This window comes from Anarrhichthys ocellatus, unplaced genomic scaffold, assembly GCF_004355925.1.
Source record: "Anarrhichthys ocellatus isolate YVR2014 unplaced genomic scaffold, GSC_Weel_1.0 scaffold103, whole genome shotgun sequence".
Taxonomy (NCBI): Eukaryota; Metazoa; Chordata; class Actinopteri; order Perciformes; family Anarhichadidae; genus Anarrhichthys; species Anarrhichthys ocellatus.
Window position 1 is genome coordinate 1,195,123 of NW_022280133.1, and position 27,997 is coordinate 1,223,119.

A 27,997-nucleotide genomic window follows, 5' to 3' on the forward strand; every position below is an offset into this window, starting at 1 on the left:
AGACTTGTTTGCTCAAACGATGCCGTGAGTGCCACAATCGACGGAAGCTACCTCCTCTTTCTCACAAACCTGGTGTGCTACTACACGCTACAGTGTGAAGGTCCTTGACCCTCGCACAGCTGCCGTTTATTCGTGCAGTGAAAGTGAGAAAGTCAGGAAGGTGCCCTCCTGCTCCTTCGGCATCAAGAGACTCCAAGTGAGAACAGAAGTCCCTGGCAGGAAGTCCTCCGTTACAAACGAGAGTTCAGAGGTTGTGTTTTTGATGGTCAGCTGAGGGAAGCCAGGGGAAGGTGAAGTCACTCTCTGCCGGGTCATTGCCAGTCAGGCCTGATTTGACCGAACGGAGATCGTGTTACGACGGCAGGAACCTCGAAGCGGCTCTCAGTCCTGGAGGCTCTGCTTCTCACCCGACCACATAGGGCATCCTCTGTTCTCTGAGGAAACCCGGCTGTTATCGAACCCCAATGCACAGCACTCTCTTCTAACAATGCTAACTAAATCCCCAGTGCAGGTCAGGTTTACACTGAACTCTCAGAGTAGACGAGTGAGGTCACAACGCCCATGCTTGGATTACTGAGTACGAAAGAGGCCAAATTTGCAGCACCAGAACTCAAAAATTCCTCGCATTTTTACAGTTTCCAAGTTTTTCTCATATAAGCACGAAGTAACTTTTTGTACATCTCAACGTGTCTTTATTATTTTTGATCGGTTTTGGAATCGCTGCCGTTTTTCCCCAATATTTGCAGCGATTCATATTGATGTGGCATTACCATCATCAAAAAATGGAGAAATGGTAACTTTCCACAGCTGTAAAATCCTGGTTCATTGCAATTATAAACTGCTGTGCAGTGTTTTGGCATCTTCAAAAACATAGATGCATTACTGGACTTCCTTGCATGGATTGTGTCTTCACACTACCTGTAGCATCATGTCTACTCCTACGCAAGCTGTGCTATTTCTGGTCTGAGAGCCTGCTCAGTCTGGGCTCTCTGCTGTGGTTAGTCTAAGACGACCTGTCTAGTTGCATAGGTGCAGTTTATAACAGTCGACCCGCACTGTGTTGTTGATGTAAGCACCACACTGGGGAGGTACTGCACCACCCCTTTCTGGCAGGTCGAAGCACATCATTCCCCGTCACAGTTGATACAGACAGATTATTTTAGCGACGTCAACGTTCATTCAGCCAGCAGTCACACTGGCTGCAAGCCACTGCCAAGAAACACTGGTAGGCCTTCACAAAGGAGCTGAATTGTCCATTGAAGTGTTCAACACGGCTGGCATCAGTGTGAAGCTCCGTCATATTTGTGTGTCACTCTCACACCTGCCTGAAATAGATCTCGCGGCCGCCCAGCCCTAACTCTACGTCCTGACAGGTCCAGACTGCGGTTAACTGATTGCACCGGCACTATGGCTAATAAAGGATGTCACTCTTTTTAACTAAGACTAGCAGGGCAGTTTTTTTTTTTTTTTTACAGCAGTGGAATATTTGGAGTTTAATTTTCCACTGTTTTTGTTTAGTCATGAGAGGGTGTCCTCCCAGTTACAGCTTTCCATTATTAACCTGGGGCAACTGGAAAAAGAAAAAAAACAAAATAAGTTTCCGATGCTGTTGAGAACGATGCCAGGCCACAGAGAGTTCATTTATCTATGTATCTGACAGCAAACACATTATTGGGTAACATTGCGTTCTTTAATACAATAGCACATAGAAACCAGGAAAGAGGAAAATAATTATCTGTCATGTTTTTACCACTGCAACTAGCTTTACACGGCCTAGTTCACAGAGATCTTTCATTTTTGGAGCCAATTTCCTCTCTGGACAAATTGTTCCCCAGCACGTCTTCCTGTCTCCTCTTATGCTGCATATTTGTGGTTATCTAGTCACTTCACGGAAGGTGAGACACAAAAGATTGTCTTAAAAGGAAAAACTGAAAAATATTCATTGGCAGAACTGTGACACCTGATTTTTTGTCAGCATTGAGACATTTTCTTTTTTGACAAAAAATAATCAAAAGTGTAAACTAAATTAAATCTATTCAATTAACTGTTCTTTTCTTTTTTTTTTACAAAATTAAACCCAATGCATTTGGATAGCTGTCGCCAAAAATCAATCTGACAGGTTTGCAATATAGCATGTGGACATGCGTTTATTCAAAGGAATTACCTGTTTATGTGTTTCTGTGCACATTCAGGTTGCCTCAACTGTTCTTTACAACTTCTCGGTTTCCCAGAAGTCGGTGCAAGTAGAAAGCAAGCTACCCTTTTGAACAGCTATAAATAGCAGCTTGGTGTTGTCTTGTGGTATAACAGTTGGCCACATCCTGCTTCTGAGATTCTCACATTGCTCACAGAGTACATAGATGAAAACACAGAGGCCAGAGTTTTACCTTTCTTCTCTCTTCATCACTCGTTTCTTCAGAATGGAACATTGTCGAGCATGCCGATGGAAAATATTAGTTGATAACACGCAGCAAAATAACACCGCAGTTTATATGTGGGCGGAGGAGACGTCACTATTTTTTTTTTCACAATGACTGAAAAGAAGAAAGGAAGCCACTGCTTTCCTTCTGAGAAAAATAAATGGTCCATTTGTGGCTTTTTGCCGGCGAGCTGTTGGGTTTTCCTTTCCCTTCTTCAAAATTACCTTGGAGCTGTTTTCTCACCTCGGCTGTCAGAGAAGAGCATGGACATTAAAAGTTTGATCATCTCATTTTTACATGTGCTCGCTTGCAGTTCCTTTATGTCCTGCGATGGCAGAGCTAAAAATAACCTCAGCATGTAAATGCATGTTTGGCCTGGAGCGGAATAGAGTTGAAAACACCCAGCAGTGTTGGCACAGGTGGGATTTTTCCAATGGGAGTTCCTCCTGCTAAGGGAGGTGAGTCCCAAGCAATCTGTTTGTGTGTGTGTGTGTGTGTGTGTGTGTGTGTGTGTGTATGTGTGTGTGTGTGTGTGTGTGTGTGTGGGTGTGTGTGTGTGTCCTACTTCTTTAAAAGTTGCAATCTGTGACACATTATTTATGTTATTTGCGTATGCATTTCTGTCTCCATCCTTATGTAACACATGTACATATTGCTGTGGGGTTTCTGCACTTCATATCCCATAGGTCGGTTCAGCTGACATCAGCAACATTGTTGTAAAAGACAAGTTAGCATAGCCGTTCAATATGGCATTGTAACGATAGCATTGAAACGGTTGACTGTTAAAAGGACTCGTGCAGATGCTTCGCCAATCGCCAAACAGTATCTAGTGATAACAAACTGCAGGCCTGTGGGCCTCCGAGTGGGTGGACTTCCTGTCTCGGCTCCTCACTGCGGATGGTGGTTTCACCAGACTTTCTCTCCCTCCCTCTCTCTCTCTCTCTCTCTCTGCATCGGCCCACTTTATCTCGGCAAGCTTTATGACTGAGGAGCTTTCTTGTTTGCGTTGAGCTACAGGGCTCAGGGTCCTCGCCATCTTCACAGCCACTTCCCTCTGTTTTGCCAAAGAACACAGAGCCGATAAAGGCAGGGGACAGATCTGTGTCTGCCCGACTGTGGGAAAGGCGCGGGCACAGGAACCAGTGCAGGAAAGACAAGACCATGACTTCAAAACAGAGATGTGTGTACGGGGCAGATAGGAGTTTAAAAAGGCTGGTATCCACAGTGATATGTTTGGATTGCAGTATTTTTCAACTTGACGCCATCTACGCCGAGCATTCAGTGCAGCATTGCCTCGTGTGACATTATTTATTGCAGGCTGCAAGCACTAGAGTAACATCGTCTTCAGTCAAAGTTTCAAGTGTTCTCTGTTAAGAAAAAAATAAATGCCACATTTGATGTGATTTCATTGGTTAGAGGCAACATTTCAAATCAAACACAAATAGAACATGTCTCACAATTCTCTTGTGATAAGTACTTCTCGAGCCCCTTCGAGCAGGGCAGTGGCACACTTTGCCTGGTTGAAAATGGCAACCCTGTCTCCTGCACATTACATTCCATAAAATGAAACTGTATTCTCAGTGATGTTTCGAGGGAAACTTATTTTCTCCCGGATTGCAGTCGCAGTTTTAAACACGTAGTTAATGTTGTAAATTGAAACAAAACAAAAAAATGACTTGGTTATGTTTATTAAAAAGATCGTGAATTGGCTCAGAATAAGTATGTTTGTAAGATTATTTATGTCACAGACGTAATTGAAAATTAGTCAATGTCATCTTCAGGTTTCACACGGGACACAAACGGCTGTCTCCTGTGTGAAAGTCCTGTGTTTGTTTGACCCATCTATACCCACATGGAAATCTGCAGGGTAGAATAGAAACGTATTTGTGATACGTCAAAAACAGATACATAATCCCTCAATGCAGTTTTGTTGTATGTACCAGCCTGAAACTGACAACCTTCTTGTCATAAGCCTTACCTCTGTAACTTCTAGCCCGCCTCTCTTCACTAAATGTAATCATGATCAGAGTTGCCATTCAACGTGACAAGTTGATAATAATTCACGACTTCTTTTTTCTTTCCACAGTTAACGAGATCATCAGGAACGACCTCTCCAGCATTTCCGTGCACACTCATGCATAGACGTCCAGAAGTCTTCTGCAGCAGCACACACACACACACACACACACACACACACACATGCACTCAAACAGCAGCGGCATCGACAGAGGACAAAAAGAAAACTAGAGATCCAGATGATGAAGAGTACATTTTTGACCAGGATCTCCCACCTGACCATCATCCCCATCAGCTCGAAGGCTCGCTGCAGCTTCACAATGACAATCGCTGGCAGGCTCTATATGAACAAACAGATGAATGTTATATTTACATAAAGGGAAGTGAAATCAGGGGCAACGTATACGACGACACTTGCCTTAATTCACAGCAGAGGTTGTTTAGCGGACCAAACAGCTCAATGAGACTGAAATACTTCTATCGTTGACAAATGACAATCTTCATTTCCAGTGTGATCTATATGTTAATGCATGGACAGGCCAATGGGACGATAGGTGTCATGCTTTCATCACTTTGGTTCATTTGTTTGTGCAGTCAGTCCACAACAACCGAATTGGTGCCTTACAGCAGTGATATTGACAGCAGACGACGGCGGCAGTGACACACAAATGCAAATGGTTCATTGTAACCCAAAGTTGGAAGTTTTTATATGACTTTTTTGTATCATTTCAATGATTTGTTTACAGGGAAACAGAATAATAACGGAAAATATGTAGGGAATCTGTGAATATATTAGAAATGTATTTTTTTTTTCTCGCTTCCTCATTATCTCATTGTTCATTTATACTGAATGTTATTGTATGATATGCTTTTGTATAAACATGTATTTGAAAATGTACTCATGTATGCCTTATGCTTATATCATGCAGTTTGCTATTTAGTTTTCAACTTCTCTCTCTGATATGACTTGTACCATTTCTACTACCCTGCATTATGCTTTTCACCTTAGTGCCTTTTTTTTGTTTTTTTTAATCCACCTGCCCCGGTCTTCCAGCCCTCCCACCCACACCATGACAAAATGATGCACAGACAATCAGAGACAAATATAGCACATATCCTATGACAGCAGTCCCTGGTTGCACAGGCTTATTGAGAGATTTCTTCTCCCCCAGCTATAAGAAAGTTGAACAACGGTATGCTTACCTGCTGAATTTAGATGAGAATACTCCGGGAACAATATCGATATTTGTCTGTTACTTCTTCTGCACTGCAAGTTTGCATGTAAATAGGCACAGGGATGACCTGCGCGTGCGGCAGGCTCAGTTTTACTCGTCATTCGGCCGATTCCACTGAGGAGTTGGCAGGACTGTTACTTACAGCTGGCAATAATTGATGTGCTTTTAACCAAAGGATTTTATCTTTGGTGAAATTATTGACCGAAGTTTCCTTTTTCTGTCAGAGACTTTAGCGTAGAGCGGTTCCCCGTACAAAAAAAAAAACAAAAACATTATGCACTTTACCGTAGAAACAGAGCAGGTTTCCTTGCTTCCAGACCAAATATTGTAGATTGATATTCCACTGTCGTGTCATAAACGTGTCTTCGTCAACTCTTCTTTCACACAGCTGCAGTCGTTTCCATGTTATCTGTCTTTTTGGAGCATGCACAGAGTACTAACATTGGGGATCATTTAGCTGACAGTAGCTCACAATATAGCTTCCTAATACATTTCCGGACATATCGTATAATAGCATGACTAAACTGTATGAATAAGGTTTCTATTTTGTGCCTTACTCTCTTTCTTGGCTACAAGATAGTTGCGACTCTATAATGCTTTTCTCTGTTGGCACAAGGTGAAACATATTTCTCTTTAATATGAAATATTTATGAAAAATTAAATGTGTTTTAAGTGCATTCAATGTGTTCTCAACAATGACTTAATAAATGGCATAATGGTGACCATACATAACCTAAGTTCTCGATCACTTTGATGTTGTATTTACATGAGCAAGTGCATCAATGATTAAAGCCTTTTCAAAATACCTTTTTTTTACTAAAAGTAAATGTTTTTCTTTATTAAATATGTTTGGAGTTTGTAAAAACTTAGTTAGTTCTATGTGTCCAAGATAATACATTTTGTTTAAAAAAAAATATAGTCAATCAGTTGGTAATGGATTCAGTATTTTTCCTCTAAAAGCATTCTTTGACTATTACAAGTATGGCCCATATGGCTATGCTTCAGTTTTGAGGTCTTCACTTTAACTTGGCTGTGTGATTTTCTTGTGTTATATGGCTTGACCTTAGTAAACCTCTGACTGTTCCAACCTGGAGCTATATCCCTAATAAAGCCTGAAATAGAGACATCTCGACATTGACAAGAGGAGGGAAAACCTTTTTCTTTTTTTTTATCCCAAACCTTTTTTGGAGATGCACAAAAATACAGTGTATCACAGTTTTTTTAATTAATATTCACATGTATTTATCCATTTTACTTTATTACCGTTACTATTGCTACAGAATAGTTGCAGGCACTCTGTGTTTTACATCTTACAATTTTTCCTATGGGATTTCCAGCAAAGAGGGCACTTCAATCCGTCAACAGATGGCATTTGGCATTCCACTTTTGTTTCAAAGTGAAATACAAACAAACCTACCACTGTACTTTTAGCAGGATGAAATGCAACAAGCTGCTGATCTGCCAAGTACAAGCAGAGGCCTGTGTGTTTTCCGGTGAGTATTGTTAGCGGTGGTTAGTTATGAGTGAAACGACACAGCGCCGTGGGAGCTCTAGTGTACCACCTGCCAGTCCTCCAGACTTTTTCCATCCAGCAAAGTTATGAAGCGCCCATCCCCATAGTGACAGAAGGCAGGCCTAGGCGGCGCTCCCCTGTATGACCGTGGTAAACCTAAAATAGCCCAACTATTTACAGATGCAGCCACGCCCCTTTTTCCTGGCACCCTGTCCTTCTTACCTTGATCTTCCTCTGACGGCGCCGTATACCCTTTGACACAGTGGCGAGATGACCCCGGGCCATAGTTTCCACTGAGGCAGCAGTCAAGCAGAGAGACTAACTAAAAGCAGTGGAATATCCATGATATGAAAACAAATGGAGCTTCAAAATGTTGACATCTGTTGAAAGACCGGCATCTACTTTTTGATGAGCAAAAGTACATAACCTGCACGCAGCAATATGATTCATGAAGTACTTTAAAAGCATTTTACATCATTGCATTAATATTTTGTTCATAATATTTCAGTTGTAAGAGTGAAACACTGAATTATGCATGTGCTACACTATTAAAGTCCAACTGAAATTAAATTGCTTTCATTTTTTTTACTTCAACATATACATCTGCTCTTGAAATCATTTGTCCTGCCTTCTCCAAACATTCAAAAGGCAAGAACGCACCGCTAACCTCAGTTTGTAGGCTAGATAGCTAATTAACTCCTCAGCTGCAGTACATTAAACAGCACACAAACATACCTGCAAATATCACTTGGGTCCGGTTAGATGCTGCTGTGCTCCTTACTCCTCAATAGCACTATAACAACTAACTACAACTCAAATGTGTTTGTCTCTCATTCTCCTCCAGCAGGCTGAGACTTCCTTTTAATAATAAAAAAGCTACTAACAACACAAAAGGGATGACAAAATTTGACTTTCTTTGCAAAATATAATGAGATACAGTGTGTTTATTAGTGAGCTATAGAGGTGCTGATTGGCAGATTTTGTTACCTTTGCCCCAGCCCGGTCTCACCCGTCAATACTGACGCTTGGGCAGAGGTCCTTGGCGTCTCGATACCGATGCACAAGGCACCCTTTTGCGCCGTATATGAGACGCACTGGATTTTCAACTAACTCCAATGTAAACCCATCCATATCAGTGTTAGACACTCAGTGAAAGTAGCAGAAAGAGTGAGAGGTCCTCTAAGGGCGGGTGGGTGTTTGCCTCATGCAAACACAGGACTTGTGCTCATATCCCGCGTGAAACCAAGTTAAGTGATTTGACAACGTTATGTCACGTTATGCCTTTGAGTCACATGACTCGTAGCTTACTCTACAAACGTACTTATTTTCAGCTGAACCACAATGATTTTTGTAACCCTAACTAAGTGTTTTTTCACAACATTAACCACGTGTTACAACATTGACCGAGACCGTTTCACAACGCTAACTACGCGCAAACCTTCAGTGTCAAGATACTACGCAAAAAGGCTGCGTATGGCTGTTTCCTCTTGTTTCTATTACGCTAAGCTTAGCTAACTGTCTCCTGTCTGTAGCTTCAGGGTGAATGGAAGCATCAGAAAGTTTTGTCAAACTTCTCATCAAATTTTTAGAGAGTGAATAAGCATGTCTATTCCCCTCAAGGTGCTGAATTTGTTGTTTTCATTCAAGACTGACAACCACAGTTTAGCTCTATGTTTTCTTTGTTTGTCAGAGTGACAATGGCATGACTGAGTGGTGATCTGACTGACTGGCTGAATGAATGACTGGCAGACGCAGCATCCCCCCCCCGCAGTGGAGATATGCAATAAGCATTCCCTGCTCATGATGATTGCAGCGCGTGCCATTTTCTCCCCAGGGTCCGCATGCTCACAGCACCTGGCAGAGGGTACGGCTCAGAAGTTTCATTGTATGGATTTATAGCGTCTTTACGGCCCTGCTTCCTCCCCCGATGTATTCCCACAGAGCCCTTGATTCGGGCTTTTATAAAGTGAGTGCATATAGGCACAGCACTGGAGCTGCTGCCCTCGTCTCTCATCGGCCATCTGAAAGCAGTAAATCCTCAGTATACCTTTGTTATGGAGGGCATGTTGAGAGAACCATGGGGGTGGCTTTAAGAGATGCTTGAAGAGATGATTGCTTGACCATACTTAGGGACCTCTGATAGTTTTGTCCCATAAGCCAGTCCCACATTAGATTTTTTAATTCCCTTGAGCCACTTTTGGTGATTTGTTTTTTCAGAGCTACATGTCAGATGACTATAAACAGACCGTCTAATCGATTACCTTATGGATAATAAAGAAAGAAGACGAGGACCACGTGTGTGTGGAATCGAGCATGTGTTTACATGTGTTTTTTAAATCTCTTTAGGGTGGGGTTTTCGGTGGGGGCTCCACAGGTGTACACCGACCCCTTTCATGGGACCGTTTCACGTGTGACAGGACCAGCAGATGACCCGCTGACATGGTCACATCGTTGTGGACCGCACAGACAAATCACCTTTTTAAAAGACACTTTAAGAGACCTTCCGAAAGGCAACCAGATGGGGGCCTGGAAAATCGTGTGCCGTCTTTTATTCTCCAGCTTGATTCGCTCTCTCTCTCTCTCTTTTGTGATGCGTGAAATGTTGTGCAAGGATTTATACAAATTTAGCGGCGGGACAGATGTTTGAATAACAGACGGATGTGAAAAGTGAGAACTATCTTTAAAGATGCAAGGTGTGAGCTATGGCCAGAATTTTTTGTTTAAAAAATGAAGTAACACTATCAACTAAATGTAAAGAGGTTGCAGTGTTGACGTTAAGTCAAAGACGTCTATGTATTGTGTTGCAGAGATATCTACTGAAGTGAGCATGCTAACCTGCTATCCCCCGCCCTTTTGTCAATATTACATCCATGGTCTGTGTACGTTTTGATATTGTGTTCATTGGATTAAGTCAAGTGGCACGAACCAGAAAACACTTTTGTTTAGTCTTTCCCGCCGCTGGGAAGCTGCTTCGCCGGGAGGAGAGGGAACGGCGGCTCCGGGAGACGGACAGACCTCCAGTTAGCCGTTAGGTTGAATTCAGCCACAGGGAAAACCCAGCACTCCACCAGCCTGCTGGGACTCCCGGAGCTGGGGTTTGTGCCACGGTATAGCTGGATTTGTGTTGGGGTGGGATAAGTCTCCTGGAGCCACTGGTGACTGGTGACTGTAGATTAAGTTATTATGTGTAGTAGTGGTGAAATGCTGCCCCCTTATTTCTTTGGAGCATTTGTCTAGACATTGCACATTGCACCTTTAAGAGTCTGTTTGTATGATCACAACACGTGAGTTCTCCACTCTCCACATCAAAGTCGATGTTTTCATTATCCCTTTTACTCTGAGAGCTCTATTTCTGCATCAAAAAAAGAAACCGTCCAAGACATCCAAAGCAATAATTCTTCCATTGTTTGCTGTAAATGTTTCGGCACACATGCAGAATGTTTACGTTGAAGTACATTGTAGCGCACATTAGGGATGCTCTTAATGGGCTACAGTAAAAGCCCTTGCTAGTCAAGAGTTCAGGCAGGTGCAGACTCTTACAGTAGATAAAGGAGCCCGGCACTGGAGATGAGTTCACGACAATCACTGTGAGGCTTTTAGACGCCTTCTCCGAGCTCAATCTTCATTTCCCCTGACACTGATTTTGCAATAAGGATCCGGAGAAAAGGGGAATGTCCATCTATTCATTTTAATGATCCCTCATTATTGACTGCTGGCAGGGAGGGGGCGGGCAAAGGTAATGATTCTTTGTCTTTGCTGGCCAATCACTCCTCTTAAAAGAATCAACTCTAAATAAGGCCACTAATGGATGCCCAGTATGACCTAAAGCTGACCCCACATGCAACCCATGCGAACTGACTTCCCGACATGATGGAGTGAGAGTTCGCTGCTTTAGTTATTTCTCTCTTGTTGTTGGTTTGGTTATGATTTGTCCAACTAGGAGTAGGGATTATAATAAATAATGTCTAACCACAAACTCCATGTGGACTATATCGATTTAGCACAGTACGTCACTGAAGCGCTTGATTTTGGGAATGTGTTTTAACTCAAATTGTTAAAGAAATAGTTTACATTTCCATTGCTTTCTTGCCGAGAATTAGAGGAAGATCAATACCACTCTCATTTCTATGGTAAATATCAACATATTAAAGGACATATAGCAGCCTGTTAGCTTAGCCTAGTGTAAAGAATGTAAACAGGGGGAAACAGCTGGTCTGGCTCTGTCCAAAGGTAACAAAATCCACAAGCACCTGTCAAGCTCACTAATTAGCAAGTGATAAATTGTTTGTTTAATCCGTACAAAAACTTGAGTCTGAAAACGAGATGGGTTTTATGAGGTGCCGAACTATTTCTTGGCTGGTAATGTAACTTCCTTGAGTCTCCACTGGTTCCCTGTCAACCTCACAGTGACGACAAGACCCTAGGAAGTCACTGCGCCCAGCCAAACAAATACAGATTTTACTGCCTTTGGATAAGTATGGAGCTATACAGCAGGAAAAGTTAGCTTAGCTTGGCATACAGACGGGAAATGTAGGATGGAGTTGGCCTGTCACATTATATTTAGATTATATCGCGCAGTAAAAGTCGCAGGAAGTCAATGCGTCCCACCACAAAATAGTTAAGTGCACAACCAGCCATAAAACCATGACTTGGTTTTACTCTTTTGTTTTCGAATGGCTCGAACAGACAACATTTAATTAGGTACTGAATCCTCTACCTTTGAACAGAGTCACTCCAGCTGTTTCCCCTGTTTATAGCAAAGCTGGATGCTGGCTATAGCGTCACATTTACTGTGCAGACAGTTGAATTAATCCTTTAGCCGTCAGCAAGAAAACAGTTATTCTTTTAAAACCCTTTCCCACTAAACTTTTTTCAAATACAGATATGTTATCTGCACCCGCAGCATGTTTATCACATATTGATTTGGATGCCTTCAGCAAACGACGTGCAAAGCACTTCCAGAGAGTAATCCTACATTTCAGAGCCCCAGAAAACATTGATGTATTTCCTTTTTCTAACTATATCTAAGGTGTTGTGTTTTATATATAAGGTCATGCTGTGTGCGCATATACAACGAGCACTGATTGCAGATTATTTAGCCTTTCTTTTTGTATTTATGTAGCCTATATGTGCGCATCTCAGCCAGTCTTAGCTGTCATCAGTCTGTCAAGGTAATGAACCCTACTTTACTGCAGCCTCCAACAGCTCTTTAAGGCCTACTTCACACCACTGAAGAAATACACTCAGGTATTAGTTCTTCTGCCTGGATGCTCCGCTGGGTGATGGGTGGGCGGGGATGTTATTAGGAGCATTCATCTACAAGGCTCCCCAAGCCATACTATACTGAAACTGACCACAAGACAACCCTATCATCCTCAAAGATTACCTGTCTCCTGCACTATATATGAATGTTTTATCATAAAAGCTTTTCTTTTTTGCTAAGTGCCTCCTTGAGTGTTTGCTTTTAACTTTTGATTACTTTATGTCTTGTTGTGAAGAAGAAAAAAAAGAAAAAGGCCCGGCCCATTTGAATATAATGGACTTAACGGGAAAGGTAGTCTCTCTTGCTTCATTTAAAGGATATATCGCAGTGGTGTAATCCAACACAGTGGGTGTGAAGAAGTTTGCACAAAGCGATAATGTGTGCGTGGTGGAGTTTTTGATCTCAACATTGTCAAAGTGGGCCAAGCAGGTGGAGCGAGTCAAGGGAGAAAACAGACATGACACAATCGTATAAATAAAACAGTGTGACGGGCTTTGTGTATAGGGTCCATATGTCTCCGTCTGTGAGGAAATATAGGATGTCATGCATTACAGTGTAAAAAGACTCATTTACAACCATTAAAAGCTGCCCGATTCAACATCTCTGCCTTTGATGTGGCGGCTCACATCTCATTTGGCTCCTTTTTATATATGATAGCTGAGTTTCTCTTTTTTATTGTCTTTAGTCATTTAGAAGAAAAACTGTTTTTTTCTGTCGTTTGGTCTAGATGTGAGTCCTTAGCCCCCCCCCTCCTCCTCCTCCTCCTCCTCCTCCTCTAGGTTTTTACCAGACGTCGCGTTGTGAGAGGGGAATGGTCGATTGCATAACGGAAGGCGAGACGTGATCGTTCCTGGCCTTCTCACAAAATTCAATCATTCTCCGCATACTCCAATCCCATGACGGCCTATTAAAGAGCAGCGAGGGCTAGGATTTCCCCCCATGTGTTTTAAATTGAAATTAAGGTCACAAAGTCTGCCATGTGCGTGAATCAAGGAAGACAAGGAGCTTGGGGGGAAAATGAGATATTGAAATAGTTGGACTGAAGGAGAGTAAGAGAAAGGCAGGCAGAAAGAGAAGGAAGACTCCTTTCTCTCATTATGGTACTGTCATCCTGCCACTCACATTCATATTGGTCCACCTGTCTGGATCTCAGTGCATTTGTATCATGGCATTATTCTGAAAGGGACCCTTTCATTTCTTTTAGTCTTTTTATTCGACAATTTCAGAGAAAACATATGTATTCCCAAACTTGAGCTTTTGCAAAAATCCTTTCCAAACAGGTCTGCTGCTTTTAAACTCAGCACACCATAAGTCATAGAAAACTATTAGAAGAGATAAGGAGAATAGGTGAAGTGTGAGACACAGGAGATGATGACCCCAGATGTTCTCTGAAGAACCACTGGGATCTGAATCAGACTCTGACTGGCCTTGAGCTCCTCATTCCTCATCATCCCCGAGGAGTGGAGGAAGGATAAACACACACACACACACACACACACACACACACACACACACACACACACACACACATACACTTACATGGCTAAGAGACTCTCTGATTTAGTGTGAGGAGGATATGATGCAGACATGACTCTGGTGACCTAGGCGAACTATCCAAAGACATGAATCACTCCTCCTCCTGAACTGAGGTGCAGCAATTACTCTATACTTTTGAAAAACCTAAAATGAAGTCAAAGGGAACCAAGAAATGAATGAACATGCTCAGGGTTTTCAACCGCATTGAGTTCAAGGCTTTGTATAATCCAAAGGACGTCCAAGATCCATGAATTTAACCAAAACCTTCTCTCCACGACCTATTAAGCAAATGCGACTTGATTCAACAAATGGAGTCATTTTAATTGTTTATTCCTGCACATCAAAACTGTAGTACTTGAATCTTAAAAGTTGCAGGTAAGATGAGTGCCTCGGTTCCTCCCGAGTATCTTTTAATCATACGGGGACATCTAGTGTTGGTTTTAAAGGCGTGCAGGCAACTGATTGCTCATGAGTTTTTCAATGCCACATCATATGAAGATTGTGTGCGTATATTGAGCCAATACTTGCTTATTTGATTATGATGTGCAAAAACAGTAAACCATTATTCCATGATAATTTGTTGTATATTGAAAATAAAGCCATCTAATTATCTCAAAGGCAAACCAGGGGAATACATAACTAGATGTGCCTGTATTCATATGGGTTGGACTATTAATTGGAAAATAACACAGTAAAATGTTTATTAGACATTGAACAGTTGCAATCAGACCATAAAATAATGCATAGATAATATTTATAAAGTCAGAGATGGAGTCAGAGATCATTCCAAGTCCAATGTTGACCCTAAAAAAATCTATTGGCACATTTAGCTGTTTTTTGAGCCCCTCAGTGTCCACTATTTTCTATGCAGTATGACCTAGCATGGTTATGTCACTTTAACCAAAACACACAATAGAAGATATTTAAGACAAACTGATGCCATTTGTGTCTCCCCCCCTATTGCCCTATCTACCATTGACCCTGCTCCGGTACTGTTCTTTTTGCCCCTGTATCCTCTCTACATGGGTATAAAACCTTCTGCCTATAGCTGACAGAGGATAAGGAGAATGTTTTTGAGGATTTGCACTATAATACAAGTGTTCAGGCAACAATAAAACATGTTTTATTTGGTATTTGTGAACAGTTTCTCCGCACAAGTAACATATACAAAGCAAGCTAGAATGTAGAACATGTACACCAAAATAGTCAAAATGAAGGCACATTTTAAAGCCCAAAGTACCATTATGTTCTTATAAAAGTAACATCAAATCAATTATACTTTCACATCATATTAACAGTTCAAGTAAACTGGCTTTGACCTCTAGATTGAGAAGGAATTGTAATATGCTCGACAACAAAGTGGTCTTGTGTGATCCGACGCGTTAATAATGTTGAGGTCATTTCATCCTTGTGCTGAGCTCTGTTAGTCAATCCTGACAGATATCTGTATAAAACATAAACCATCTGACTCAAACAACATCAGGGAGTGATACAGCTCAGGTCTGTAACAATAGGAATATGTAAAGCTCACGACTGCAATGCGTTCAGTGCATCAAAGAAAAATTATTTCAGTTTTGTACAGCAGTGTAACCTATTTATTCACAACATTGGACACTTGGTGTTGCAAGCATCACCTGACCTGAAAAGTCCATAAACGCTAACTAATGGGAACATGGACACGGCACCAAACATGGAGCCCAACTGCACTACTGCTCCACACCACACGAGGGCACTGTGCCCTTCATCCCTCAGAATCACCCCAATGATGACCTTCACGTAGGACAGGGAGAGGACAAACAGGACCCAGGCCAGCACCTGCATCACAGAAAAAAGATCAATGTTATACCTTACAATGATCTGACTCCCAGGCCTTGTTATTCAGATGCAAATCAAACATGCAAAGTGTCCTAGTGTCCAACTCAGTGGCTTTCAATGGGTTGCCATCAAGAACAGGTTGGGACAGGATGTTTTCACTCCTCTCAAAAACTGACTCTGTTTACCAGCTAGCTCCTCCTCTCTAAAGGCAAGGCTGCCAGTTGATAAAAATTAGCTGCTGGCTGCAGTTATTGGATCATGAATACTGATACTGATACACCAATTTATTGTTTTTAGTTACTGAACTTCCTGCATTCTACTCATTTATACATTTTCTGATAGTCTCATTATTTTAGCAATTTAGTTTATTGTTTTGCTTATTTACTGTTTACTTTGAAACTCTTTTTTGAGAGCTACATATATCACAGGGTGGTATAGTATGGTATATATCAACAATGATGATGACTGAAAATATGATACATTCATAAGGAAAAAAATCTGATTCGTTTGGAGCCCAACAACTTGAATTTCAAAAGCTCTTGGGGTCAAAATCGGTCAAAGCTTTATTCTTTCCATCTCACAGTCTCGCAAGCGCCTCTTGCTTCCCAGTACACCTCGCCCTTTCTTCCTGCTCACTTGCCATTTTCTTTCCTGAGCTATTTCTTAAGCTTGTCTTTCTCCACTATAAACCTATATTTTGAAAGAGTGTGTGAGCCCATTGACTTTTTATAGCAGCATGATGTTTCTTCAAGTTTGATTACGCTGACCATATAATACAAGAGCACCAGCTAATGTGCACATGAATCAACACGTCTGTGAGGGTGAAAGCTTTCCTCAGAATGTTCATAAAGTTGGCACAAACAGGGTTTGACAGTATTGTCTTAATCAGATCAGAGATAGAGTTGATACAACTTGATTTCAAAACCTACCATTCACACAACACTGCAAATACGTGTGACTATGGCAGGCGGATTGCACTTTCAATCGTTTATAGGGTGTATCAATTACAAGAGAGAACATGAGGTTCAAAACTAACTGCTATCAAGTGGCATTTTGCATAGTCTAAATAAAAGATCTTCAAATTCATTGGAAGAAACAGTCTTACTATAACTGCAGTTCCAGAGTGACTGTGAACCAGCAGGGGGCAGGGACTGAGAGCAGCCATGGCCATGATGTAGGCTCCAAATCCAGTCCCAACCATGGCCAAGAAACCCATCAAGACGAGAGACCTGGAAACAAAATTTATGCATTTTCTGAGCATTTTCCGTTACACTGAACCGCTTCAGGAAACCCATTGATGTGAGAGTGTCAATGGTTTCAGTATAATCTACAATTTCATGTCATCTGTAGGAGTTGCAATTATTTGAATTGTATGTGTTTGGATAATCTTTATAATGTAATTAGATGGTTCCAGCAATCATACGTACCTAATCGGCACAAACATGGCGATAAAGCAGGCCACTGGGTTGGCAACAGCTGCCATGGTGGCAGCTAGATGGTAGGCCTTGTTCCCATAGGGCAGACAGGAGTAGGACTGGACTGAGGGCAGCACTGCGTTGGTCAGAGCATTGACCCAAGCCAGTACAACAAAGATGAACACCACCTCCAGACTGCTATACGTGCCCATCCCAAAAGAGCTCCTGGGCTCCCTCCTAACGGCTTCCTGGGGGCAGATCATAGGCTTCTGCTCTGGTGTCTGGGCATGCAGGGAAAGACCTTCCTCTCTCTTCCCAGAGGCCAGATCACCACTGAAGTACAAGTCGTTTTTTCTCTCTCGAGCCACAGCTGGGTGATGGTTGAGTAGGACGAAGGCTACAAGGCACACAACCATCATGGCACTGAGGAACACGAAGAAGACCTGGACAGAGAATTTAGCTGGCTGGTAGACAGCTTGTAGCTCTCCACTGCCAACAGTAGCGTTATCTGCTAAAGTGGCGTTCTGACAGTGGACTACGCCAACACCTTGAATTAGAGCCACCAGTGCAGGCACCAGACCGCTGAGGCCTTCGCCTGCGAAGTACGTGGTGAGGTACTCTGGGCGAAGCCGCATCATGAAAGGCAGAAATGTAACAGAGGAGGTGCAGTCCACCACAGAGAGTAGGAAGCTCAACACCAGCAGGGGTACACTGTGCAAAGAGGCCGCTATCGTCACTGTGTGCCTCCAGAAGAAAGCCAGCAGGAATGTAGCAACGATCCCCAGCCCCACTATGGAGTAGATGACCAGCCGCTCATCCAGTACCGCGGGGCGGAAGCGGTGCATCAGAGTGATGAAGAGAGGACCTATGTTGGCCATCTGGATGATGACTGTGAGGTATGATGGCAGATACCAGCCCTCTGGGATCTGCGGTACGACCAGGGGCAGCTCCACCCACATCCCGTTGATGGCCACCCAGGAGCCCATACCGAACAGGCAAGCCAGTACGTGAGTCAGCAGCGACATGATGGAGGCAGGAATGTGATCAATCGGGAAATGTAGACGTGCACAATCTGAAATACAGACGCAAGATAGGATTGTTTTGTCAACTTCACCAAAATCTGGGAAAAGAAATGTAGATAATTGCAAGTTTTTAACTGGCAGCTGATAGATTATTTTAAAATTGGAATATGAGCCTTTCACTTTCATCTACAACTCTGTAAATGAAACAAAATGTACAGTTATTGTTTACTAGAGATGTTGTACCTTGGAGATGGGGAATACTTTGGATGAATCATTTTTTTCAAAGTGCTCTTGAGTGTGTCGGCCTTTTGTCACATTTGAAGAAAATATCAAATGGTAAGAACACTGGCTAAATTAGCATCCACTCAAAACTGTGATTACTTGGCTTCAAAAGTGGACTCTGGAGTTGTTTAGGATTGATGTAATGTGTGTGGGTCATAAACAAGACCAATAATCTACAGCCATGCTAGCTGTAGAGACCTCTGTGAGTCTGTTGCCTACTTAGAGGGAGCGGAGTGTTTAGCTAACGCCAGCTTGCTAACATGCTCTCAATGACAGAGTTGAAATGCTGGTGTTTATCTCAGTAATGTTTACCAACTTATAATTTTGCACGTGAGCATGCAAACGTTTGCGTACCAGCACTAAATGCAAAGTACAGCTGAGGCTGATGGGAATGTCATTGCAGATTCTGACATAATGATAGCACTGGATGAGTTGGACATTCTGAGAGTGACATGTATGTACTGTATGTACCACTTTTCACAGCAATCCCTCAAATAGGACCTTAACCAACATTGCATCCCTAAAGGAAGCTAGCATAGCTAAAAGGAAGGGAAAAAACTGTCTTAGGAATGGTGTTTGCTAACTACATTATACCAAAAATATCAAAATAAAATTCCAGTTTCAGTGAATAGGCATAACTGAATGTCACATAGGTGTTACCGAGAACAAAAGCATGTCCCCATGGGGCTGGGATTGACCTTCCCAGTCCCCCCTCACTCTGTCTCTTACTCCATCCCTGTCTCATGTGCTTTGGTAAGGCCTGACCTTTCACACACTGACACACTGCTCCCATATAAAAAGCCCCATGTGGTTGTGACATAAACAGACATAATAAAGGGACTTTATTGTGAAGCTGTGGAACAAAACTACATCAACACTGTCATTGGGACATGCTCTAATTAAAACCATAAACAAATAGTAAACTAATCTATGCTATACCGAACATTTACATATCATTGTTCTGTTGCTGAAACAAAAAAAGGTCCTTAAATAGGAGACAGTGTCAACAAACAAATACCATCAGTCATGATTGTATCATTTATTGTCAGTATTGCTAACTGTGCTGGCTACTCTTCAAAATCTAATATCTAAAACTGTACAATCATCCTGGTTCCTAAGAGTTAAGCCTGGTTGTTCTAGGATAACCAGGAAATCCCATAACCCTCACTACCTTCACACAGACACCCTCCACAGCTGGTGTCAGAATATCTCGTCTTACCTCAGTCAGAACATAACCGGAAGGCTCTCCTCTTCCCTCTTTCCTTTCAAACAACGGTCACTCCATTGTGATCCCAGTTTTTTTCTCAGCCGCAAGTGTGTGTGAGTGCGTATATATGTGTGTGTGTGTATGTATGCATTCCCTCCCCCTTTTCTCCTCCACACCAAACCTGTCCCCTGTCTCCTAAAACACAGGCTTACTCTACTTCCGTGTCTGTGCTGCACTTGACAGGGGAGGAGCTGCACAGGCGCATATGTCCTGAAATGACACTTCTATCCTTCTATTGGAGAGCGGTTTCAAAAGTCATGCAGCCATGTGCTCTGCATGGGCCTGGCAGATCAGCAATAGGAGGAAAGAGAGTCACGTGAGAGGCCTCACTGAGATTAGCTCCTCCTGTTCCTTTTCCCTCCCCCAACCAGCATACGACCTTGTGGCCTGCCCTCCTTCAAACACACAGGCTGCAGTGTGAGTGAGAAAAGTGAAACGGCATTTGGATTCCCACTCAATGAAGTGATGTACGAGATATTACACATAACACACCGACTGTCCCTCTAATCCTCTGATCCCTGCCTCGGTTTATTTCTTATGGCCTGCTAGGCCTCGACTGGCTTCTCCCTGTGCCAGCAGTTCTTTTGTTCAGACCATTATGTTGCATCTCTAGTTTCACAATCATCAACACAAAGGCGGTGGTTTCAAAGGTTCTGCAGGGCTGCTGGTTGCCTCCTCCGACCACCTACTTCGATATACTGTAGCTATCCCACCAGCAGCAGTGAAATAACTGCTGGGACCACAAAGGCTGTCTCCTCTGTCCGCCGGCTACCCTGACTGCTGCTGATTGCAGCAGCAGCATGCTTTCATTAATAGCAAGTATGTAAGTGAGGAGCTCAGCCTGGAGGATAGTCAAAAACTATTGGATGGTTGAAATTCGGTACGGACATTCATGGTGCCCAGCAGATGATACCTTTCCTCTAAAGCTGGGGTCTTCAACGTTTTTCAGGCCAAGGACCCCCAAACTGATAGAGATGGAGCAGGGACCCCCGACTATATTGTATAAAATTGTGTTTTATATTAAACTGGGCCTAGTGCCATGTATAAACATACCTTGTTATTGTGCATTCAATACTAAGCTATTCAAATAATACACAGGTTCATATATTCATGTTTTTATTTTAAACATGTGCAAGGTACAGTGAGTAGGGAGGCCGTGCCACTGACATTTATAAACACCTTGTCAGCTGATACCAATGCCAATATCAACATTGTCTGTCAATTGCATGATAATCATGCACACAAGCTATTCAAATTGATGTTTTCATTTTAAACATAAATGTGGAAACGAAAATGAGTGATGGCCTATTAGTGCCACTGCCATGCATAAAGATACCTGTTATCTTGCATACAATACTGAACTATTAAAATAATGGACAGATTCATGTTTGGGAAAAAAATAATAATAATAATAATTTAAATTGTCTAATCAACCAAAAATGTCGCGGACCCCCTGTTGAAGACCTCTGCTCTTGCAGACATCCATGTCTCCCCTCTTAACTGTGGTGATTTTTAAAATGTTTCATCTTGTACCATCATCATGCAAACTTTTGATAAAAATAAAAAAAAATTATAAGACAGCAGAAATCAAGAAACATTCCAAAAAAAAAAAAGACACATACACCTGTTAACTTGTGATAGTATTGTCTACAGAGAATCAAAACATCTTTTGTCAAGGTTGTCAGCTAACAAAACATCAGCTGACTGATGAGGCTGAGAATGTAAAAGACTCCGTGTTATGTACCAGACTGCTCAGGAGCACTGCACAGGCTTATGTCCTTATTTCAAAGATTCAAGCCTATACTTCATGAGTTGAAAATAGTGACTATTGTGCATTGAACTGAGATCGCTACCTTTGTTTTTAATATTGCAATTACACACTTTTAAACCAATGAAAAACAAATGACTTAAGTGATAGTAATATAATAATATAAAACTGCTTTAGAGTGTCAAATTGTGCTTTTCTGCATCACAGAATGTTTAATAAGTAGCATCATAAATAAATACTGCATACATTTTAATCCCAAATAGTTTTATTAGATAAGGACAGTTGCTAAGGACAAGCTAAAGAAGTGCAGTGGAAAACTAGCCAGAGTTTACTTTGATTGTTTAAAAAGTTTTTTTTTGTGTTAGTTTCCAAAACCTTTAACAGGACCATGTCTTGTGACAGAATTCCTCCTTTTAACGATTCCACAGCTTAAAACAAAACACAATACACTGTCTGGACTCCATTCAATATGTTAAATCACCTCTATTCATCATTCTACATTAAACAAGATACCACCTACCTGCTCGTGGGAAAGGAGGCGCAAAGACACTTCTGGTGAGAGGTTACACAATAGCAACGGAGAGTGAGCCCAGGGTCACTCTGTCCAGAGGTGTAACAACACAGTGGCCCTCTGATGTTGCTTTGTGTGGAGTATGCACGCACAAGAGTGCTTTGCATTTCCCTACTCTGGATCTCTGACTCTGTGTCAGGTGACTGCAGAGGGCCGAGTCAGGGGGCCAGTGTTGGAAAAAGTCCTCAGCAGCAGGGGGGGGTGGGGGGTGAAGGGAGTGAGAACAGAGGGAGAAAAGAACGTGAGAGGATGGATCGATGGAGGAAAGGGAGCTTAATAAATGTTGGCAAGAAAGTAGAGAAAAAGGAACAGACTGAATCTGATGAGTCTACAACATGTATTTGAATGTCCTTTCCATTTTCCGCAGAGGGCGAATGCGGCTTAGCCAACCAGAAGATGGCTTTGGACAGCTTTCTGTGCTTTCTGAGTGGGTGTTTGGTCGGGGTCGGTCCGGCTTTTGTTCAGCACAAATTCCAAATGAATGACCCCTGTTGGGCACTAACTCCATGGCATTTCACTCAAGTGCCCTTGCACCCACCTGGGCACTCACTGGCACTACATGTTCCCTTCCTGAATAACACAATTTATTTCCAGACCCGTGACAGTAAAGTGAATTGCTTTTGATAAAGTAAATAAAAATGATTTGAGCTTTCGTGGGTGTGAGATTAAGGCGACTGTTGCGTTACTAACACATTTAAACAGCTGTTAATTCGCACAAGGAAATAATTGTTGCTCTCAATCTGTTTTGTTTTTTTGGCAAATTGGCCTTTGAAATGTTTTGAGTTAAGCATTGAGTTTAGTAATGTAACAAGTCTAAATGATGAAATGTGTCCGTGGGAGGGGTCTACACGGAGAGTCTCTACTGTAACAGCAGTATGTTTGCATTACCCAGTGAAAGTTCATATTATATACCCTGATTGCATGACCTCTTTGCTCTGCTACACTGTAAGGGCCAGTCACAGGACAGGGTTGTTTAGATAAAACATCAGGATTGTCATGGTGAATATTTGCGTAGAAGTACAATACTTTGCTTTCTTTCTCCAAACCGCCGGCCTGTGTGTTTGAACAAATATGTCTGTGCTTTTGATACCGCATGTCAGTGTGAGTCTGAACAGATTCACTTGTTAGACATCAACAGGAGGGCAACTGGAGCTGGGGGATCCACAGATGGAATTTTACATGTTTCTTTTAAACAAACACAGTCAGTCCACCACCGTGCTTCTTCACGCAACACATTCATGAAAGCTTTTTATTTTTTGGAAATAATTTATGGTGTCTGTAACTAAGCAGGAATTTCTCACCATTATGATTCACTTCATGAAGACAGGATGGGATGCACAAGGAGATAGGCTGTAAGAAAACCACAGAACGAACAGGAGTTTCTTGTAAACTATGAGGGGAGTCAGAGGTTGAACGGCCACGCAAACACATGGGAGCTGCCTTGCTAGCTGGCTGACACAATATGTTGGGTGTCCACATATGGCGGCAAGCTCAAGGACCACTCATGGTTGCGATTATTCTCACTTTCTCAAAACACAGCTGCCACAGTCTCATAGCCTGTCGAGAACTGCCTGCTTATTCCTCATTCACCACTGGCTTTACTGGCCCCGGCCGGTAGGGGGCGCTCGGGGCCGCTACTGATAACACAGCTGAGTGCATACAACCTTCAGCTGCTACTCTGTGCCCAGAGTGACAGTGGGCAGAAACAGCTAGCATACTGTTATTTTTGGCGGTGTGTTTAGCTAACAGCTAACGGAACTACCAGTACGCACACACCTCTCGGCTGCTGCTCTTGCCTGGGTCCAGACCTTTGAATCTGCCCACTTCAGAAAGTTTCAGTGGACTGGAAACAGAGTGAAGCGAGTTGACAATTCTGGCTAATATCAGGCAACTCCTGCAGGATTGCACAATGAAATGAAGATTGCAGTCCTATTTTCACAACAACAAAAATGACTGCAGTGTCATGTGCAACCTTCACACAGAGGAAGCAGTTGTGGTTGTAGAGCGTGAACAGGAGGGGGCTGAGCACATAGCCCTAGGGGGGCTGCGGGGTTTAACACTAGAGTGGAGGAAATGTGGTTGCCCATTGGAACTGCCTAGGGTCTGTTTGTGAGAAAGTCTAATAACCAGTTGCAGAGTGAGGACCTAGAGTGCTAAGTTTATCAATTAGTTTCATGCGGGGGAACTGTGTTGAATGCTGAGCTGACAAAAAGCATTGTGATGTAGGTTTTGTCATTGTCTTCATGGAGATTGCCACTTTCCACATCAATGTGTGAAGAGTAGTGGTTACAGTGTTTGAGGCAGTGCCCTGTCCTTTCCTATGAAAGTTGCTCAGTGGCAAAAAAGTTTGACGTTCGAGTTTAGAATTCAGATTAAAATACCCGGGTATTCTGCATTAGATGGCCCATAGAGCATGCGCACTAGCATTTTCTGTAACCCCGCTCCCCAGGTCTCGATCCAGCCCAGTTCTGGGGCTCAATTACATGAACAGAGGAAAGAGAATAACAGCGAATTTGCTATTATTGCATTTTACAACTTTTAAGACCTAATAATTTAAGATATATATTCTGGTGCTTGTGGTGGGAAGTTGATTTACCTAAAAAAAACAGTCATGAAAAATAATACAGTTAGCATGTCAAAAAAAGTCATGAGAAAATCCTAGTACAGCATGTCGAAAAAAGTAATAGTTTAGCATATCGAGATAGTCATATTATAGCATGTCAAAAACAGTCATAGTATGTCGAAAAAAAATCATAAAAAAATCATAGTATGGCATTTAGAAAATAAATCATAAAGTCATAGTCTAGCATGTCGAAAGAAGTCATAAAAAAGTCTTAGTCTAGAATGTCCAACACTCCTCCTGCATAACTCACTCATATGCTGGCTCCTCTATTGGTCTAGAGCTGTTGCAGTAGAAGTCGTTTTTGTTGTAGAAGGCACAAATGTATGTGAATGTGATGCAAATTGTTATGTCTTCCATCTCTTCTTTCCTTCCCGGATGAGTACATGAGTTTTCCATTCCGGACCAAAATCGGACAGATTTCCTTCACTTGTTCCATCCACCTTGTTGTTTTCTTCTTCTACTGTTTGAATGTATAAAAGGCGATTGGGGTTGTGAATTTATCTAGCAGACTCAACTTCAAATTTAACTTGATGCATACATTTATATATTGAACTTTCTTCAGCAAATGTGTACTGTGAAAGGGGTCATTCTCAGGGATGAACCCACAGAGAATTGTCACTTGACTGCAGTTCCCCTGCTCTATAGCTTCTTTTGGCTTGTTTCTGGTTCTTCAGCCACAATATTACTATTTTGTTTCACCCTCACTGCTCTCATAGCATTTACAGCAGCGCAGGCAGTTGTTGTTAATGAAAAATCTAAAAGAAAACCACTGTACACTACTTGCCCAGCGCCAAATCACAGACAAAGTGAACATAGCAACGCATTTAGCAGCTGAAGAACCAGATATCATTTCAAGAGTTGGTAGAGACCAAAACAAAGCTAAAAGAGAGTGAATATTAATTACACTTACATGGTCCAAAAAAATGAATATTAATATTGCTTTGTTACTGCTGGATGAGCGAATTAACAAGCTAACAAGTTAAGCACCGACTTAAAAGATTATCAATACTGTGTCTTTACAGCTTGTTTCTGCTTCCCCCAAGTTATTGCAGACGTAAGAACATTCAAGTACACTTGTATTAGTGAAACTGAACAATTGAAAAAAACTGTATTTTAAATAAATTTGTCATTTGGTTTCTCCATCTTCAGAAAGTCTGTAAGTGCAAATCAATCGTCATCTCTCATTGATTTCCGGCAAAATAGCACACAAATGCAGCACCGTATAATATCAATGAGGGAATGATCATGGCAAATATTTTTTTATTTTTCTAACAAAAAGATTTTTTTTATACAAGTGGACATCAAATTATTAGTGATATTAAATGGACAGTTTCCCTAAATTAGACATTAGAATGAGTGCTGGGTATAGAAACATTTACAGTACACAAAGATTAGGGTGCATAGCAATAGAAGTGAAATCTGGCTATTGTGTTTCTACAGTACAGTCAAATTTCAACCTTCTCCAACATTAACACACTGAGGCCAAGAGGAAAAAGTATTTCATCACGTAAAACAAATCATTTAAAAAAAATCATTTCGACAACTGCATAGACCAAATGCAATTAAATACATAAGTTACTGTCTTCAACCTCAGGTATATCGAGTACAAAGGTGCACATACAAATAGAGCAACTTTCCACTGCTGATAACATATTGTGTAAGTATTAACTGCTTTATAATAGAATCAGAGTGACCGCCAGGCACATTGCAGCACTGAACAGCCTCTGCTGTAGACTGATGGTGGAGCTGCAGTTGCTTCTCTCTCAGAGAAAATGGGTTTCAGTATCTTTTGCTGAAACAATGCATACTGGTATCCTCCGGATCACGAGGAGACTTCGGAGGAAACAGATGTCTTACATGTTTGAAGGTAGAGTAATAAAATCAAGACAGTTGTGCACATTTTTACGAATGGACTGGAGGTCAGATAAGACAAACATCGAGACGGAAATGTAAAAATATGCCGCTTTAGGTAAAACAGCCTGGAAAGAGATAACAAGGAAAAAAAGGTAGATTTCACTGAAATATCGCCTCCAATGCATTCTTATGAAAAATGAATTCACTTAGTCACGACAACTGACAGATCTTCCAATTAGTAAAACAACCTATCTACAGTAGTAGGACACAGAAAAAAGTGCATTTTTATGAAAATGTGCTAAACAAAACATTCCCAGGAAGTACACTGTTATAAAGAAAACAACAGATCTACACGTTCACAGTCATGTTCCATAGAAATACATACATCCAAAGGCGAAACCAATCCTGAGAAAATAATCTCTACAAATCAACAACGACCTGTTGTACTTCAGTGCATTGATCATTACAACAATCTCCAGTGTTTAAAACATCCTTACAATAAAGAACAATACAAATACATAATTATTGGAGAACACGGTGTCAAAAAAGGGTAAAAGACAAAAAAACTGTGTGGCCCTGCCAACAATGTCATCTCCATGGAATGAAATAAAAAAAACAATAACATCACAAAGTTGAAGGACAGCATACTGTACCGTTCACATACTTATGGTTTTGGTATATGTGGGGTTTTTTTGGAGGCTAGTAGGGGCAGTCAGACAGCGCAACACCTTTACAGACCATGTACAAATGTGTAAGTCACTTTTAAATCACTTGCACCACATTACCGTCCAAGACATTATTCTCAGATTCAGCTACTTTGCTTATCTTTACAAATAAAAAGAATAACAAGCTGGTGAAAAAAAACTATATCGGATTCAAAGCAAGGCTCTGGCTATCATGCAATAATGATCCATGCAGAAATTTGCGAATTCCTCCTCTCTACTCTTCCTAATCAGATACTACTGTATGCAATGTAATAGGGTCCTTGCATCTGCTGACCTCCTCATTGTCCGCACATGATCGTCACACAGATATTTCTCAAACCCTTTACCATCACATCTGGTGACCTTCGCTGCACTCTTCTGTCAGTGTCTGCTCTTCACATGTGACTGATGCATTGTTTTTGTTGGCCCCTTCATCACGTTACTTCTGCTCATCTCTCCTTTTTGGGGGCCCCAAGGCTGTGTTTTGGTTCAACACTGCAGCATATACACATGGTTCTCAGAGGCAGAGATAATCATGTGGGTAACCTCTCAGCTTCGTCTAGACGGTGCACAAGAATGAAAACAGAAAGAGCGGGGGTTAACTCGCCATCTCAAGTTATAAGATCTTTTCATGTTTGTGTATCCAGAGAGACTTGTACTTACGTGGATGGATGCACGACAAAAGCAAATGTC

The 27,997-nt window shown here is 41.8% G+C and overlaps 3 protein-coding genes across 9 annotated transcripts in view; 1 reads left to right on the forward strand and 2 right to left on the reverse strand.

Annotated features, from left to right (window-relative positions):
* The window catches only part of LOC116399164 (nuclear factor of activated T-cells, cytoplasmic 1-like), a 58,989-nt gene extending 52,532 nt beyond the window's left edge, over positions 1-6,457 (forward strand). For both annotated transcript variants that reach the window (XM_031876116.1, XM_031876118.1), the window contains exon 10: positions 4,507-6,457. In XM_031876116.1, the coding sequence (XP_031731976.1) occupies positions 4,507-4,562 (56 nt within the window). In that variant the 3' untranslated portion in view covers positions 4,563-6,457. The remainder of the gene's footprint in view (positions 1-4,506) is intronic.
* An 8,626-nt stretch (positions 6,458-15,083) lies between these two features.
* On the reverse strand, positions 15,084-22,212 carry slc52a3-2b (solute carrier family 52 member 3-2b). 3 transcript variants are annotated; one of them, XM_031876120.1, is made up of 4 exons: positions 22,073-22,212; positions 17,226-18,285; positions 16,904-17,027; positions 15,084-15,798 (listed from the first exon to the last, which is right to left on the reverse strand). In XM_031876120.1, exons 2-4 carry the CDS (start codon positions 18,236-18,238, stop codon positions 15,583-15,585), a joined length of 1,353 nt encoding a protein of 450 aa, XP_031731980.1. In that variant the 5' UTR covers positions 18,239-18,285; positions 22,073-22,212; the 3' UTR covers positions 15,084-15,582. The 3 variants fall into 3 exon arrangements, with proteins under 3 accessions (XP_031731980.1, XP_031731979.1, XP_031731981.1); XM_031876119.1 differs by lacking the exon at positions 22,073-22,212 and adding an exon at positions 19,737-19,987; XM_031876121.1 differs by lacking the exon at positions 22,073-22,212 and adding an exon at positions 18,479-19,711.
* Positions 22,213-25,989: 3,777 nt separating this feature from the next.
* Positions 25,990-27,997, reverse strand: part of macf1b (microtubule actin crosslinking factor 1b) — a 29,929-nt gene continuing 27,921 nt past the window's right edge. For all 4 annotated transcript variants that reach the window (XM_031876110.1, XM_031876109.1, XM_031876108.1 and 1 more), the window contains one exon: positions 25,990-27,863. In XM_031876110.1, the coding sequence (XP_031731970.1) occupies positions 27,838-27,863 (26 nt within the window). In that variant the 3' untranslated portion in view covers positions 25,990-27,837. The remainder of the gene's footprint in view (positions 27,864-27,997) is intronic.

What these genes read in the sequence shown, in the direction of transcription:
- slc52a3-2b (XM_031876120.1), bottom strand. Translation starts at nt 18,238, where the DNA reads ATGTCGCTGCTGACTCACGTACTGGCTTGCCTGTTCGGTATGGGCTCC. An exon ending in GCCATGTTTGTGCCGATTAG is followed by an intron (nt 17,028 to 17,225) that starts GTACGTATGATT and finishes TTTTGTTTCCAG; the next exon opens with GTCTCTCGTCTTGATGGGTT. An exon ending in ACTCTGGAACTGCAGTTATA is followed by an intron (nt 15,799 to 16,903) that starts GTAAGACTGTTT and finishes TCTGTGATGCAG; the next exon opens with GTGCTGGCCTGGGTCCTGTT.